Source organism: Hakea prostrata, chromosome 9 (genome assembly GCF_041222555.1).
Source record: "Hakea prostrata isolate BN-2017 chromosome 9, UWA_Hpros_2, whole genome shotgun sequence".
In the NCBI taxonomy this organism is placed as follows: Eukaryota; Viridiplantae; Streptophyta; class Magnoliopsida; order Proteales; family Proteaceae; genus Hakea; species Hakea prostrata.
Genome location: NC_142608.1, coordinates 1,795,602 through 1,809,459, shown reverse-complemented (window position 1 = coordinate 1,809,459; position 13,858 = coordinate 1,795,602). Strand labels below are relative to the sequence as shown.

At 35.4% G+C, this 13,858-nt stretch overlaps 1 protein-coding gene across 8 annotated transcripts; it reads right to left on the bottom strand.

Moving 5' to 3' along the window:
- Positions 1 to 243: 243 nt before the first annotated feature.
- Positions 244 to 10,777, bottom strand: LOC149003956 (bifunctional riboflavin kinase/FMN phosphatase-like). Of its 8 annotated transcripts, none has more exons than XM_089168364.1 (18): positions 10,468 to 10,777; positions 10,050 to 10,165; positions 8,039 to 8,073; positions 7,650 to 7,689; positions 7,453 to 7,518; positions 6,126 to 6,176; positions 5,677 to 5,784; positions 5,494 to 5,588; positions 5,185 to 5,310; positions 4,568 to 4,754; positions 3,547 to 3,677; positions 3,360 to 3,429; positions 3,176 to 3,241; positions 1,913 to 2,067; positions 1,726 to 1,821; positions 1,392 to 1,543; positions 1,207 to 1,290; positions 244 to 1,097 (listed from the first exon to the last, which is right to left on the bottom strand). In XM_089168364.1, exons 9-18 carry the CDS (start codon positions 5,258 to 5,260, stop codon positions 951 to 953), a joined length of 1,164 nt encoding a protein of 387 aa, XP_089024490.1. In that variant the 5' UTR covers positions 5,261 to 5,310; positions 5,494 to 5,588; positions 5,677 to 5,784; positions 6,126 to 6,176; positions 7,453 to 7,518; positions 7,650 to 7,689; positions 8,039 to 8,073; positions 10,050 to 10,165; positions 10,468 to 10,777; the 3' UTR covers positions 244 to 950. The 8 variants fall into 8 exon arrangements, with proteins under 8 accessions (XP_089024490.1, XP_089024491.1, XP_089024489.1 ...); XM_089168365.1 differs by having other exon boundaries at positions 5,691 to 5,784; XM_089168363.1 differs by lacking the exon at positions 5,677 to 5,784.
- Between the last annotated feature and the right edge of the window lie 3,081 nt (positions 10,778 to 13,858).

Sequence of the window (13,858 nt, the reverse complement as noted above, 5' to 3'; positions counted from 1 at the left end):
CATATATATATCCTCTTGTAACAAAACATCATGTAGTTGTTTTGAGAACAATATAGTGAAAAACCTAATACTAGACATAGCCTCACATTGAGGTGAACCAGGGTAAAATTCATGTTTCTTTCTTTCTTGTTTTTTATTTGATTGTGTGTGATTGATCGCTCTATCCTAACAATAATCATGGCAAAATCTATCAATCATCAATTATTGCATACAAACAAACAAACAAAGAGCTGACCCAAAATTTAAAAAAAATAGTAGGATGCGTCGTAAAGAAGCAAGGAAGAAAGCGAATTTCTTGGATCCTAATCTGTAATTTTCATTCTCTTATTTTGGTAGAAACGTCCATCAAACAAAAATAAAGCAGATTCCCCAAAGAGGGAAATACATATCCCAACAAAACACCATTTTTTTTTTGGTAGAAACAACAAAACACCATTTCTTACCAGGAAAGTATAGGCTGTAATGTCTCAGTAGAACTGACCTTGAAAAACAAGAAAAGTTAGACTGTATGATCTAATTCCACTCCTTGACTTCTTGAATTATGTAATCAGGATGCCTTGGACTTTTCTTGCCCGTCTTCTAATTGAATATCGAAAACAGTAATCAAGAAAAGGCTTCTTCCGCTCTCTAATAAGTAATAAGATTCTTAATCTGCCAATCCAATATTTACTGCACTCCAAAGCTAACAACAAGAAACAACCCTTCACCATTCTCACAAGTAAAGGTTAATTTATCTTCCTCTTCTGTCAATTTGAAAACATTTGCAGGAGAGAAATGTCTTTGTTTCAACTTACTGAAGGCATCATGAATCAGTGCGTGGATCAGCACTACTTTTCAATATAAAAATAAGGATGGTTTTTCTTCCCCCATTTTGTCAGGGTACAATACAATGAAAAAGGCTTTCTTGATGATCTATGACACATCTTGGACATACAACTGTATAATAATTATCATGAATGCTCGCTATTCTGCAAAGAGATGGACAAATAGGGATCTTTCTTGTATTTTGTATACAAGGGAAGATCTAAGGCCTTTTCTGCAATCCTCCTGTCCTCGTGAATTTTGTCAATCAGACTCTCAAGAGACGAAAAATTGGCCTGTGACATTCCAGGAAAAAGCTGGGTTTACTTCTGCCAAAGATATGGATTGGTAATTCGATGATCACAGCTTAGGAAAAATAAAGAGTATAGATTTTCTTCTTTTTACCTCTGGTCTTATGTAACCAACAATGGTAAGGCGTAGCTCTTCACCATAGAAATCCTCATCAAAGTGATGAAGTAGCCATGGTTCCTACAAGATTACCCAATGTAAGCAAACAAAAAGAATACTATTAATAATAGTCATTAAGGGTTTTTTTCTGTTAATTTAATAGAATTTAAGTTTATACTCACGATGGTCTTCTCCGTGTTATTGAAGTATGGGTTCCAGCCAATACTCGTGACCATCTTGTAGACACCGCGTGTTGATAAACCAGCCCAACCAAAATACACCCCTGATGGATATTCAGAGAGGATTTCGGAACAGGCTTCTGTGGATAGATTAGCTGAAGGAAACAAAGGAACTCAACAAAGTTCAGCTATATAGAGTGGGGAATAAATGAAGAAGACCTGACAGGCTGATCTCTACCCATACAAAGTGAGCAGATGCTCACATCAACAATACCATCATCAGCCACATATGTATAGTAAACTAGGCAAACATGACCAAGTTTGGCCTTCTACACACCTGTGGGTATTCCAAGTACCTTTGATCCACGACCAAATCCCTTGATGACAGGTCCTCCAATATACCAAGGTTCAAGTGGTAAAGTACCCTCTACCCCTGAAATTCAGGGAAGAAAAATGACCATGAGCAGGCTCAAAATAAACCAACTTATGATATAATAAATAGGTAATGAAAGATGAGGAAATACAATCTTGAAATGGTGGCAGTCCCCATTTTTCAGGTTGTAGATCAAACAGAGAGTTGATGATCTCATCTGCCATGGTGTACAGATGTGACTGTTTTGGAAGCGATGGGACAGCAACTACTTCCATTCCAGCAGCCTTACCAGCAGTAACACCTGGTCTGATTTAGTTAAAATTATTCTCCAGGTCAGAAACACAGAAACAATCACAAAATGAGAGGGCGTACGACAAATTTAAAATGAAATTAAAGTTCTGCCTAAAAGATAAAATACAGTAACTATACTACTAAAGAACAGATACATGTTTCTATGAGTAATAAAAATATTTCCAAGCTTTGCTATCACAAAAATGCATTATCCAGCATCATATGCCGCTAGTCACTTTTAACTAGCAATTTTCAGTTGAGGATTCTATTGCCATTCAACTTGGATTAAAAAAAATGATGACCTACTTAAAATGCATTATCCAGCTCATGGAAATGGTGTGACTTTTGGTGTTTAGAAACTCCAAAACCACCTTAACTAATGAAATGATGACCTACTTAAAATGCATTATTCAGCTCATGGAAATGGTGTGACTTTTGGTGTTTAGAAACTCCAAAACCACCTTAACTAATGAAATGATGACCTACTTATAAAATCAGCCTTTCAATTCTTAATGCCTCACATAAAGAATAAGTTTACATTATAACAATTTCTTTAACTTTCTTCATACTTGATTTATCGTTTTCCATCTGAGACACTTCGACCTTCAACCTTGCACTGCTTAAGCTTATCAGAGTGACAATTAATCATGGGATTTCCTAGAAGTTGTCAGTATCCAAAGCCTCATAGAGCAGCTGAACAAAGGTCATGTGGTTTGGCTCAGCAAATTCAATATCATCATTTCCAAACAGGTATTACTTGAAGCTGAAATTGCTTAACCAGTAATCCAAGCCACACCCAAAACCCATCCACCCAAAAAAAAAATTAAAATAAATAAAAAGATTGGTTAATCAAATCCACTTAATGAGGGTTGTGTCAACTGGAAATCAGAATCAATGCATAACTAGGGTTTTCATTAATTTTCTATAATATCTTACTGAGGATGCATATTCGGGAGGACACATCAGAGTTTTAAATCTACAGAACAAATAAAAATTGCATGAAGGATCATTTTAGTGAACAGTCACAAAGAAAGGAGTAAATTTCCTTCAAAGTGCTTTTGGGGAAATATGCTCATACAAGAACAAGTGTGATCAGAACACAGATACAACTGAAACTACTTACAATGAATCTTCAATGACAAGGCAGCTGGAAGGTTCACTATTCAATCTTTTAGCAGCTTCAAGGAACCTTGAAGAACAACTCAAGAAATTAGATTCATGAAATCACTCGTATTGCATACATTATCAATACTAAGAAAACCTCTAGGCAAATCCAAAATGCTGAAATATATTATGTTGTATCTCACATTTCAGGAGATGGCTTCCCCATTTTAACTTCATCACTGCCAATGATAACAGAAAAGAATTCTTTCCAGCCTATCCATGAAACATAAGAGACTGTTAAGTTCAATAAAATTCATAAACCACAATGCCCTTGAAGCATGAACCTATTATCTCATAGACTAAATGCTATGTTATATAACATGATATCACCTGGCTGATAGGATATTTTGGCTTCTATATTGGCCCTCGGAGAGTTTGAAGCCAACGCCATTGACACCCCATGACTATTGAAATGTTTAATCAATCGCGAGGCACCTGGAAGAGGTTTAATGTTGCACCATCTGCAACAAAAATCCATGTTAGAAGCTGAAAATAGAAGGCATTTTCAAAGGACAAACTATTCATGCTAAACATTCTCTATGCAGGTATTCAATTCACGATTTCATCTTGGATAGATTATTCATGCTAAACATTCTATGTAGGTAGTCCATTAATGATGCATTGGTTAAAAAAGCCCAGCAGTATTCAAATCCAAGTTTATGTTTCAAAATTCAAAGTTCTCTCATTCTAAGGAAATATTGTGATTCTACCAAAAAAAGAGAAGGCCATTATTGAAAATATGTAAGGCCACCTACAGTGTTTTATGATACTGTTTTGCACATAAAATTTTGCAAGGAGGAAACCTAAACTTAATTTGATGAGTGTCAAGGCAATTTAGGCCTTCAGGAATTGGTGCAATCATTTGAAATAAAGATGGAAAATCATCTATATGCATAAGTCCACCTACAGTACCTCATAAAACTGCCCTGTATATGCAGTTCACATAGATGGCCTAAACTTAATTTGATGAGGGTCAAGGCAATTTAGCCCTTCAGACGTTGGTTGCATCTTCAGAAATAGAGATGGTAGAGTCATCAACACGTTAATTGGCCCTACAGATAGTCCATTAATGTAGTGCTCAGGTTTAAATTCTTCTTAACAAAATGGAATAGCCAAACCAAACCCAGCTGGTTGGTCAATCCCAGAGATCTTATCTGCCGACAGTCTGGAGAAATAAGAACTTACAATCAGTAAGGTTCAAATCTAGTTTCATCTACACACCATAGTACCCTCAAGTTTCTATTGGTCATTATATGCTTTGTAAAAATAGATAGTTCCATGACAGAGATTGCAATAGATATTTGCAAAGAAAATTCCAAATCCAAAATAAGTTTGTGGACGGAAAGATTACTGATCAGAGAACATTGGATTAAGTTCTGATATAAGTTCGTCCACTGTGCAGGGTAGCTCATAATCCTCCACAATAGCAGCTGCCGCCTCAATAGGTGTCTTCCCTACTATTCTCTGAGTTACTCTGCCATCCCATGGCTTGCCATGCTTACCCAAAAAGGCTTTTAACACTTCACTGACAAGGCCATCTGTCACAAAGTTGAAACAGATAAATAATAGAAATGAAACAAATAAAATAACTTTAATAATAACATAAAGATATTAGGGGATAAAAAATATGCTCACAACATAATCATGTGAAATGAATATCTTCATTCATGATCAAAGGACAGAACAGCCTACCCTGCTTGTTTTAGTCAGATATCCTATATTGCTACATGGCCAGAGTAATTGATACTTTGGATTGAATGTACTGAAATAAGAGATCTCCCTCAAGAATATTTAGCATCCTCAAGCTAGCCAGGCCAGGAAAAACAACAAAAGATGCTAACTGTGGACAGAAATGCGAACGCTGGAGGGGGGATGAAAACACAATTTTCCAGTTAACCAAACTGGGGTACGCTGGACAGAAAAAAAAGAAAATAAAAAACAGCTATACAAGAAGGAATAGGGACTCACCCGTATTAATGAGTGTACCATCCAAATCTAAGATTACACAAGAGATCAATTTCTTCAATGACATGGAGGCCGCCATCCAACTTAGCAAACTCTCAGGTAGAAACTATGTTTCCATTTTCAATATGCCTGATAAAGAAGGGAAAAATAAAATACAAGCAATAATTAATAATAGTCCTATGTTTGATATAATGAATCCAATACAAATACAAGATAAAACCCATTTGTAAGGCTCAGTTTTTTTTTCCTTCTGAGAGCTCAAAGCAACTGTCTTGGAAGCTTCAATATTTCTTAAATAAAGAAACTACTCACCCCAAAGAAAACCCATTCAGAGCCAATTATCACGACTTGCTATGCAATTTATGTCATTAACTTTTTTGGCGTAAGAATTTATGTTCATTATAAATCTGTCAAAAAAGAGAGGCCGCATTAGCTTGCTTCTCACTTTATTGAGTTTTCTAGTGGTCAATCAAGAATCTGGAATCGAGATCAAACTCAATTAACTTCACCCCAAGGCAAGTGGCCCTCATTCCAAGAAAGGAAACGTAGCGAAGAATTATTGCACAAACTTGACAAATTGCCGATCAACTGGTAGGCTCATAACTACATAATAAGTGAAAAACAAATATGAACAGACAAACAGAACTAGTTGGCTCATAAATTTCCAGAGAAAATCTCTAGAAAAATTGCAAATTTAAAAACTGATTTCAATTTTGAAAGTATTCATTTCATAAGAAATAAGAAGCAACTCAAAATCATCTCTAGGCTAAGAAAAACAGGAATTGTATCCGAAATATCTAACAAAAGCAACCAAAATAATAATAAACAAGGGCAAGGGCAGGTAGAGAGCTGCGGTATTTGACACATGGAATCAATGAACTCCACTCCAATGTTTTAGATCAAACAAATACCCCCAAAAGTCAAAGAAACTATATAAGACATACCTCGGCGATGGAGTTCAGAAAAATATTGCTTCATCCTTCATTCTCTTCCAACTGTATAAATAATGGGAAAAAAGAAGGGGGGGGGGAACGCAAATTGTGAGTGGAGAAAAAAGGAGAAGAAAAAGTCATAAATAAGCTTCGCTTCTCTTGTGGTTCATAAAGGATCAGCCTCCATTCAATTACGATGATCACCAAATATGGTGTTACCACCATACTTTCGAACCCGTATGATATTACCATGGCCAATTCCACGCCAAACAATCACCCGTGGAAAAGGGGAAGGTGAGGAGAGAGACTTGACGAGGCCTTTTACCTCAGTGAAATTCTGCTTTTGATGGTCAACACATGGACTATTCTCATTCGATGGGTAAGATTGAAACACCTTCAATTAAGGGAAAAATTTCCTCAAAGGACTGTTCAGTCGGTAATAAACAGCATCTCTTAGTGAAGAGGTCACTGGTTAGACGCACTCTATAATATATATAATATTTTCCACCCCAAGTATGAAACTACCAACTCTGAAAAATAAAAGAATTTTCTTAATTTAATCATTGAAGGGTTGCTTAGCCAGTGATAACTGGCACATCTCAGTGAAGAGGCAATGCTCCGCGTGATGTATGTAATAGTCCCTATTTCCTAATATAAAGCTATCAATTCCATAGAAAAATAAAAAGAAAGTGGACTGCTTTTCCATCACAAGGTTGTTCAGTTGGTAATTAACTTACTGAAAGCATGTTCTAATACTTTGCTGAGACATGAAGCTGGTGCAAACAATGACTCGAATTAGTCAGCACACCCCCATGGAAAATATTTTAAAACAAGGCAACCAATGAACCAGTTAAAGAGAAGAAGTTGAGGAAGAAGGTCCACATGGGACTAGAATCTCATGAGTTTCAATCAGAGGAACTTCATTTGTGCAGCAGTTGTTTTATATAGAATTCAATGGGCTTGTAATGATCCCAATTCTCTTTTCTTCTGCTGCTGCTGCTGCTGCTGCTGCTTCTTCTTCAGTGGAGGCAGTAAAGGTTATACTTCTTGATCAGTTGAGATAAGAGATTAGCTTGTGAGTGATAGGATCAATTCCCAATAACTTCTTGATTGCAGCATCAAACACCAGTTTCACATTTTAAGAGGCAGATACCAAGAGGAGTAGGTGAAGGTACTTTCATCATTAATGCAAAGTAAGAATTCAAACTCTTTGATCACAATCAGTTACGTCCTGTGTTAGCAAGCATTTTTTTACACTCTGGTGTAAGACCCAGTAAATATCCTCACAAATGATCTTAGCCACAATTTAGTGAAATATGATGTATAAAGCCATACATACCTGCTGAGTCTTGGCATTGCATTCTACGTAAACTGTTGCACCAATCATCTTTTTCAGCTCCTCACCCTGCTTCAATTGCATCTTCAATTGAAACCCAGACGAAAATGTATACAGAAAAATAATCAAAGCTAGCCAAATAAAATAGTTATGAGTTCAGCATCCAAATTGAATGCTTTTATGTTTTGTAGATGACTTGCCTGGGCAGTTCCATTAAGTACTGCTTGTTTCCTCGTAAATCTGCAATTCAATTTGTAAAAATTGTGATAAAAGAAACCCTTATCTATCATGGAATGCTGAAAGCAAATGTAGTCATTTTAAGTGTTTATAATTAAGGTCTGGTATGATTAGCAAATTCGTAGAAGGTAGGTAGAGACAGATTAAGACATCAAAATCTTAAAAAATGAAACAATTAACTGTGAGAGAAAAAACTAGTGTTTGACAAAATGAAGTCTTTGAAATCCTTTTAGCAGAATTCGTGTAGGTAAAACAAGAGATGGTCATTAATTATAATAGTTTGTTGTGAACTAGGTACAGCTTGGAACTCTCAAAGGAATTTATCAAGACAGGTGATCTCTCTACACTCTACCTGTGGATGCCGATAAATTAAAGTCAACCAATATTCTGCATCAGAAGAAGACACACTAATAAGCATATCAATCATATGAGGTGAAAAAAATAAGGGAAAATTTCCCAGATGTTCAGATTTAAAAAATATTTAGTCAATAAGATATTTTTTAAAAAGTTTTACTCAAATGGATTCTATTTTTGAAAATAATTACCAACTTTCAAACTTTTTGATAATTTTCCCCACCCGACTAATATCCTACCATGAACTACCCAAGTTACCCTCAAGTCTTTCAATGCAAACAATAAAACTAACCAATGATAGAAGGACTGGGAGCTACAATATGACAAGATGTTGTCAACCCTAGAATTGCCAAGAGATTGAAGGAATTGGTAAGGGCTTTTCACAAGTTTTTATATAAAAGACTTGAGGAAAATTTGGGTAGTTCATGACAACATATTAGTTGGGGAGAAAAAATTATCACAAAACTTGGGGTTTGGTAATTATTTTCAAAAATAGGATCCATTAAAGTTATAAAAAAAAAGGATATCTTATTGAGTAATTTTTTTTAAAAATCTGACCATCTGGGAAAATTTCCCAAAAAATAAAACATTCACATTAGGCATACACAATTGTCATAGGGGTCAATCATGGTTTATATGTTATAGCCTTACCAGACATATTTTAAGAGAAATATAAGCGATTATGACAGATGGAAGCCCACATTGCAAGCAGAACTACTGAGTTTTAGGCATACACAATCACAATATTAAGCACAATGCGAACTTCCCTTCCTTAGGACGTCTAAGAAAAATGGTAAGTATGCCTTTACATGCACTGCAAATAAAAAGATGTAAAAATACCACAAGAAATAAACAGCATGGTGTACACTTCCATGTATCAACAAAGAACATATCATCTCAATGCTAAAGTTACTGGAAGCATGTTCTAATACTTCACTGAAACATGAAGCTAATCAGAATGCAACATTCATTCTCTTTGAAATTATCAAACTCAGAATTGAAACTCATTAAACATCTCAATAAATAAATATATAGAAGGACAACCCTCAAAAATATGAGAGGAAAGGCCATACAGTTTGAATTGCTGCCTTGGTATAATCATTAACTATGGGCAAATAAAAATTCACTACCAGTATCCCAACTTGTAAGCTTCAATCTCTTCCCACCAATTGTGAGTTGTTTAATCTTAAAATCCACACCTGGGCAGTGTTAATACATGACTGTATCAGAATATGATTAGACATAAGTACCCCTGTAAATAAATTGAAGCAGGTTGTTCACACTACATATTGCCCTGAAAGTGTGTCCAAGACGTAATCGAACTAAGAACACTAGAGAATAATCACACAGGGATGCCAAAGTTCTATGACAGTTTTGTAGAAAATGCTCAATCTGGAGATGCAATGAGAGATGCTCCATTTGGATAGCTTATACATAAGCAGACAATCACAAGCCCTCAATATTAACACTCAAAATTATACTTATTTCCTCCCTCAGTGGCATTTCCATTTGCTTATTCCTGTCATGAGACTCAGCCAATGAATTAGAAATAAGCTTAAAATAAAAAAGGCTATGGAAACTCTAATTGCCAATCCTCGAAGTTGATGAAACACTAATAATGCCATGAACATCATGTACCAGCACAATAGGGCTGCAGGGTAAGTAAAGGACCTACTAGGAATAGTTGCTGACAAAATTCAAGCTTAATAACATCTTCCCATATTTCGTACAATCTCAGCATGACACTCCAAATAAATTGCTTGCAAATGAGAAACGATCATGTTTGAAACATATCAAAAGTTAACATATAACATAATCTGAAGTTTGAAATTTGAGTTGATTAGCAGTCAAATTGAATCGATCATGTGACATCATCATGTTTGAAATGTCAGAACCTTTAAACTATCAGGCTCAACACTCAAGTGTCAAGTAAAACTCAACAAGAGAATTCTATGCAGGAAACTAATGAAGTAAGGATTGAATAGAGCAGCTAAGGAGAAATGAAATACCTCCCTTCGCTGACAAACAGAAAAAGGAAGGAAGCTGAACTGAAATCTTCAAAAGGAAGTTTCAGATTAAGAAACGAGCAACACTAACAGTAGATTATGAGGCTCTGGCTTTGAGTCTGTGGAAGAGAAGAAAATGATTTGTTGAGATATAGGAACAAATTTTGGTTTTTTTCTTCTTCTTCTTCAAGAATGAATACTCATATTTCAACAAAAAAAAAAAAAAAGCGAAAGTAAGATATCCAAGTGTCAATAAGATTGAGAGCCAACAAGTTGTGTTGTCTTGGCCAAAAACCAAGAAGTTGTGTTGTACAATATTTTTCATTTCAGGCAAGCCAAGCCTTATTGATAAGAACACGTAGCACACATGGAATCCAAATTAGAAGCTTGAAATAATTATACACATAGTATCTTTTGTCACCTGAGATTCGGTGACTGCGATCTGAAGAACCAGAGTTCCGGTGACTGCTATCTGAAGAACCTGTGTCTCAAATCAATCTATGCGTTCCCTTCGTCCTTCTCGCTCTCACTCACCTACCACGGTGGTATGTGAAAAAAAAATAGGAATAAAAGAAATCTAGTTGTAAGAATCAGAAAAGAGCAGCATTCTTACGAACACAAAAGGAGAAGAGGCGGAGAGGCCATGGCAAAGCTTGAAGAACGTCAGCAGGGAAGAGCGGAAGTCATTTGGGTTTCCCAAACTTGAAAACGCTGGCAGCATTCTTGTTCCATTTTTATTTTATTTTCTTTCTTTCTACTTTTTAAAATTTCTGATCTAAATAGGCATGATATTGACCATTTGACCTTCATGTTCGAAATATCCATCATCCCCTTAATTAAGGTCCATGAAGTAAGGGCAACCTTCGAAAAAAAATACTTAGCAAGTACTACATGACATCGATCAACACTTTCCTTTTTTCTTTTCTTTTTTAATTAAATAATAATTTTTATACTAAATAAATTAACTAACATGTATCAAAATTACTCATGATATGCTCAATAATATGGGTGATACTCAATCATGCTAACAAGACATAGATAAACTACATTCCCACCAATTTAAGGTTGATAAGATATCTCGTGCCATTACATGTTTTGCAAGCATAACACATGGTCTATGCACATTACACAACCCTAACATAAAATTCCATGTTTATTTGCTCTTAAATTCCCACAATATTCATCAATATCTTTCATATTCTCTCTCTTCAATATTTCATTTTTAATATATTTTGATGCATCTATGAGGCATGAACCTTCAACCACCTTTAATCAATGTGAATATTAACTGGTCAGCTAGTCCTCAACTTTATGATTAAATTTGACAAATTGATTATATAATAAGCATATTAATCTCATATTAGTTCTCTCTTAAGCATAATTATTTGAATATTAGTACAAAATACCTAAAATACCATTACACTTAGTCACGGGTGTTACACTCTGTTAGTTAACTGATGTATGACATATTTGTATTTTTCAAAAATCTTAAAATAACCCTGATATTTTTATAATTCCATCTCATGAAGATCCAACTCCTTGAAATTCAAAATGACAAGAATATAAAGGCATAAAGAGTGATATTCCATATGTCATTATGAATGAGGGAGCTATCGTCTTTAGCTTTTTAATTCTAACAATTGGCATTCACACAAGTAAAGAGGGCTAGAGCATTGTCTCTAAAGAAATCTCCAAAAGTCCAGAGGGGGTGACACGCTCCTAGCCTAAAGTAGCTCTACCCCTTTTTGGAGCCAAAACGACCCTTGATCTAGATCTAGATCTAGATCACCCAAATCCAAAGCAATTCATACCCTTAATAATGAGCCTACATGAAATATTTAGGTGTTCTTTTTCTTTTTTTTGGGTAAGATTTTGATGTCCCTTCGTGAAATAGAAATGAGGTATGGCAAAACCTAAGGTCCATAGATGTCATCTTTAATAAGTCTAGTACTTAGTATATACTTCTCCATGGGCAAACTCCAAAAGGAGAGGTGTTTTTTTCTTCTTCCCATTTTGGACATTTTGGTCACATATATAGACCCACCAAACCAATTCAGTCCCATTGGGAGGTTGAGGAGGAGATTCCTAATAAGGGGGAGTATTCAACCAACATACTTGAAGGCACTCCGTCTCCCTTTTCCTCCCCTAAACCTTATGAGGATCCTATTAAAGGGAAGTCCAGGATCCTATTCAAGGGGAGTCCACTCCTATGGGGCACAAAATTGAGGTATTTTAAAAGCAAATTGACTAGAGCAAGGATGTGCAAAATTATCAAAAGAAGAAAATCAATCGGCAACAACAAATAGAGGAGGTTGACAAGTTATCACTCCATTCTTCTAATCCATATTTAGGTCTTATAAGTTCCCTCTAAGTTATCCTCATTTGGCCTTCTTATAGCTAAATAGGTTTCCTACAACTCTTTGTCCAACTCCTACCGAACCTTAATATCTTCTTTATCTATTGCATCTATTCCAAAGACTTAACATAAAGCTGATGTTGATAAAAATTGGAAGGTAGCAACAGTAGAGGAAATGCAGGATATGAAAAATAAGGTACTTGACTTGAGAGTTGGTTACTCTTCCTCCAAGGAAATATCTGGTACGTTACAAGTGGGTGTTTGTGGTCAAACAAAACGTGGATGGTTCAGTCAATAAGTTGAATACTATATTGGTTATAAAAGGGTTCACCTAAACTTATGGAATTGATTATCAATAGACCTTTGCTTTGTTGTAGTTTTTAAATATAATCGATATATGTTACTTTGGATTTTATTAAATTAATTAAGTGCTTATTTGTGTCTCTAGATTAAGAAAGATTAGTCCCACATCAGAAACTGAGAATTTTAGATCCAAGTTTATTAATAGGTTCTTCCTATTAATTATAATTTATAATAGTAGGACATGATAATGCATGTATATGGTGTACAAGTGAGAAAGATACACCATTTCAAGTGTGCAGGCCAGCATGGGCAGTGGGATGTTAAGGCACTTCACCACACACGTGCACTTGGCACTCTGCATGCTTACATCATTTTGAGCGAGATCTGATATGGATGGTTTTTGATCAATGTTGATGGAGGTTGATCCATCGGAATCCAAGTAGATCCAACCATTAGATTAATATCATTTATAAAGGAATTTGATTTGACTGTGTATGGATGCATCTACCCAAGGAGGTACCTATCTGTGCGGTTGAAATATTTGATAACTCAAATTTGTCTGTGTATGGATCCATCTACCCAAGGAGGTACCTATCTATATAGAGTCATGAACTTACAGAATAGGTACCTCTTGTCACCTCTCTGACAAGAGGTACTGCCACATTCACAAAATGAGCTTTTCGTATTTTTATAAATATTTTGTGGTTTGGATTTATTAAATGCATAGTTAAAATATGAAATACAACTTTTGTTGGGCTTTTTTGTTTTTTGGGAGACTATTCGCTAAAACCCTCTTGCACATAGTGGTGGAGGCGAATAAAGTTTTAAGAAAGCGACCTTCTGTATTTTTATAAATATTTTGTGGTTTGGATTTATTAAATGCATAGTTAAAATATGAAATACAACTTTTGTTGGGCTTTTTTGTTTTTTGGGAGACTATTCGCTAAAACCCTCTTGCACATAGTGGTGGAGGCAAATAAAGTTTTAAGAAAGCGACACAGTAATGCACCTGAAAGTGCTATCATCCAATCTCCTCTTTATGCTATTTTGAACCCTTTTTTCTAACATGCTCCTATAGCAAAATTGAATACAGTCAAGGTCCTATTATTGGTGGCAGTGAATCAAGATTGGGATTTACTTTTCAGAACTAGTA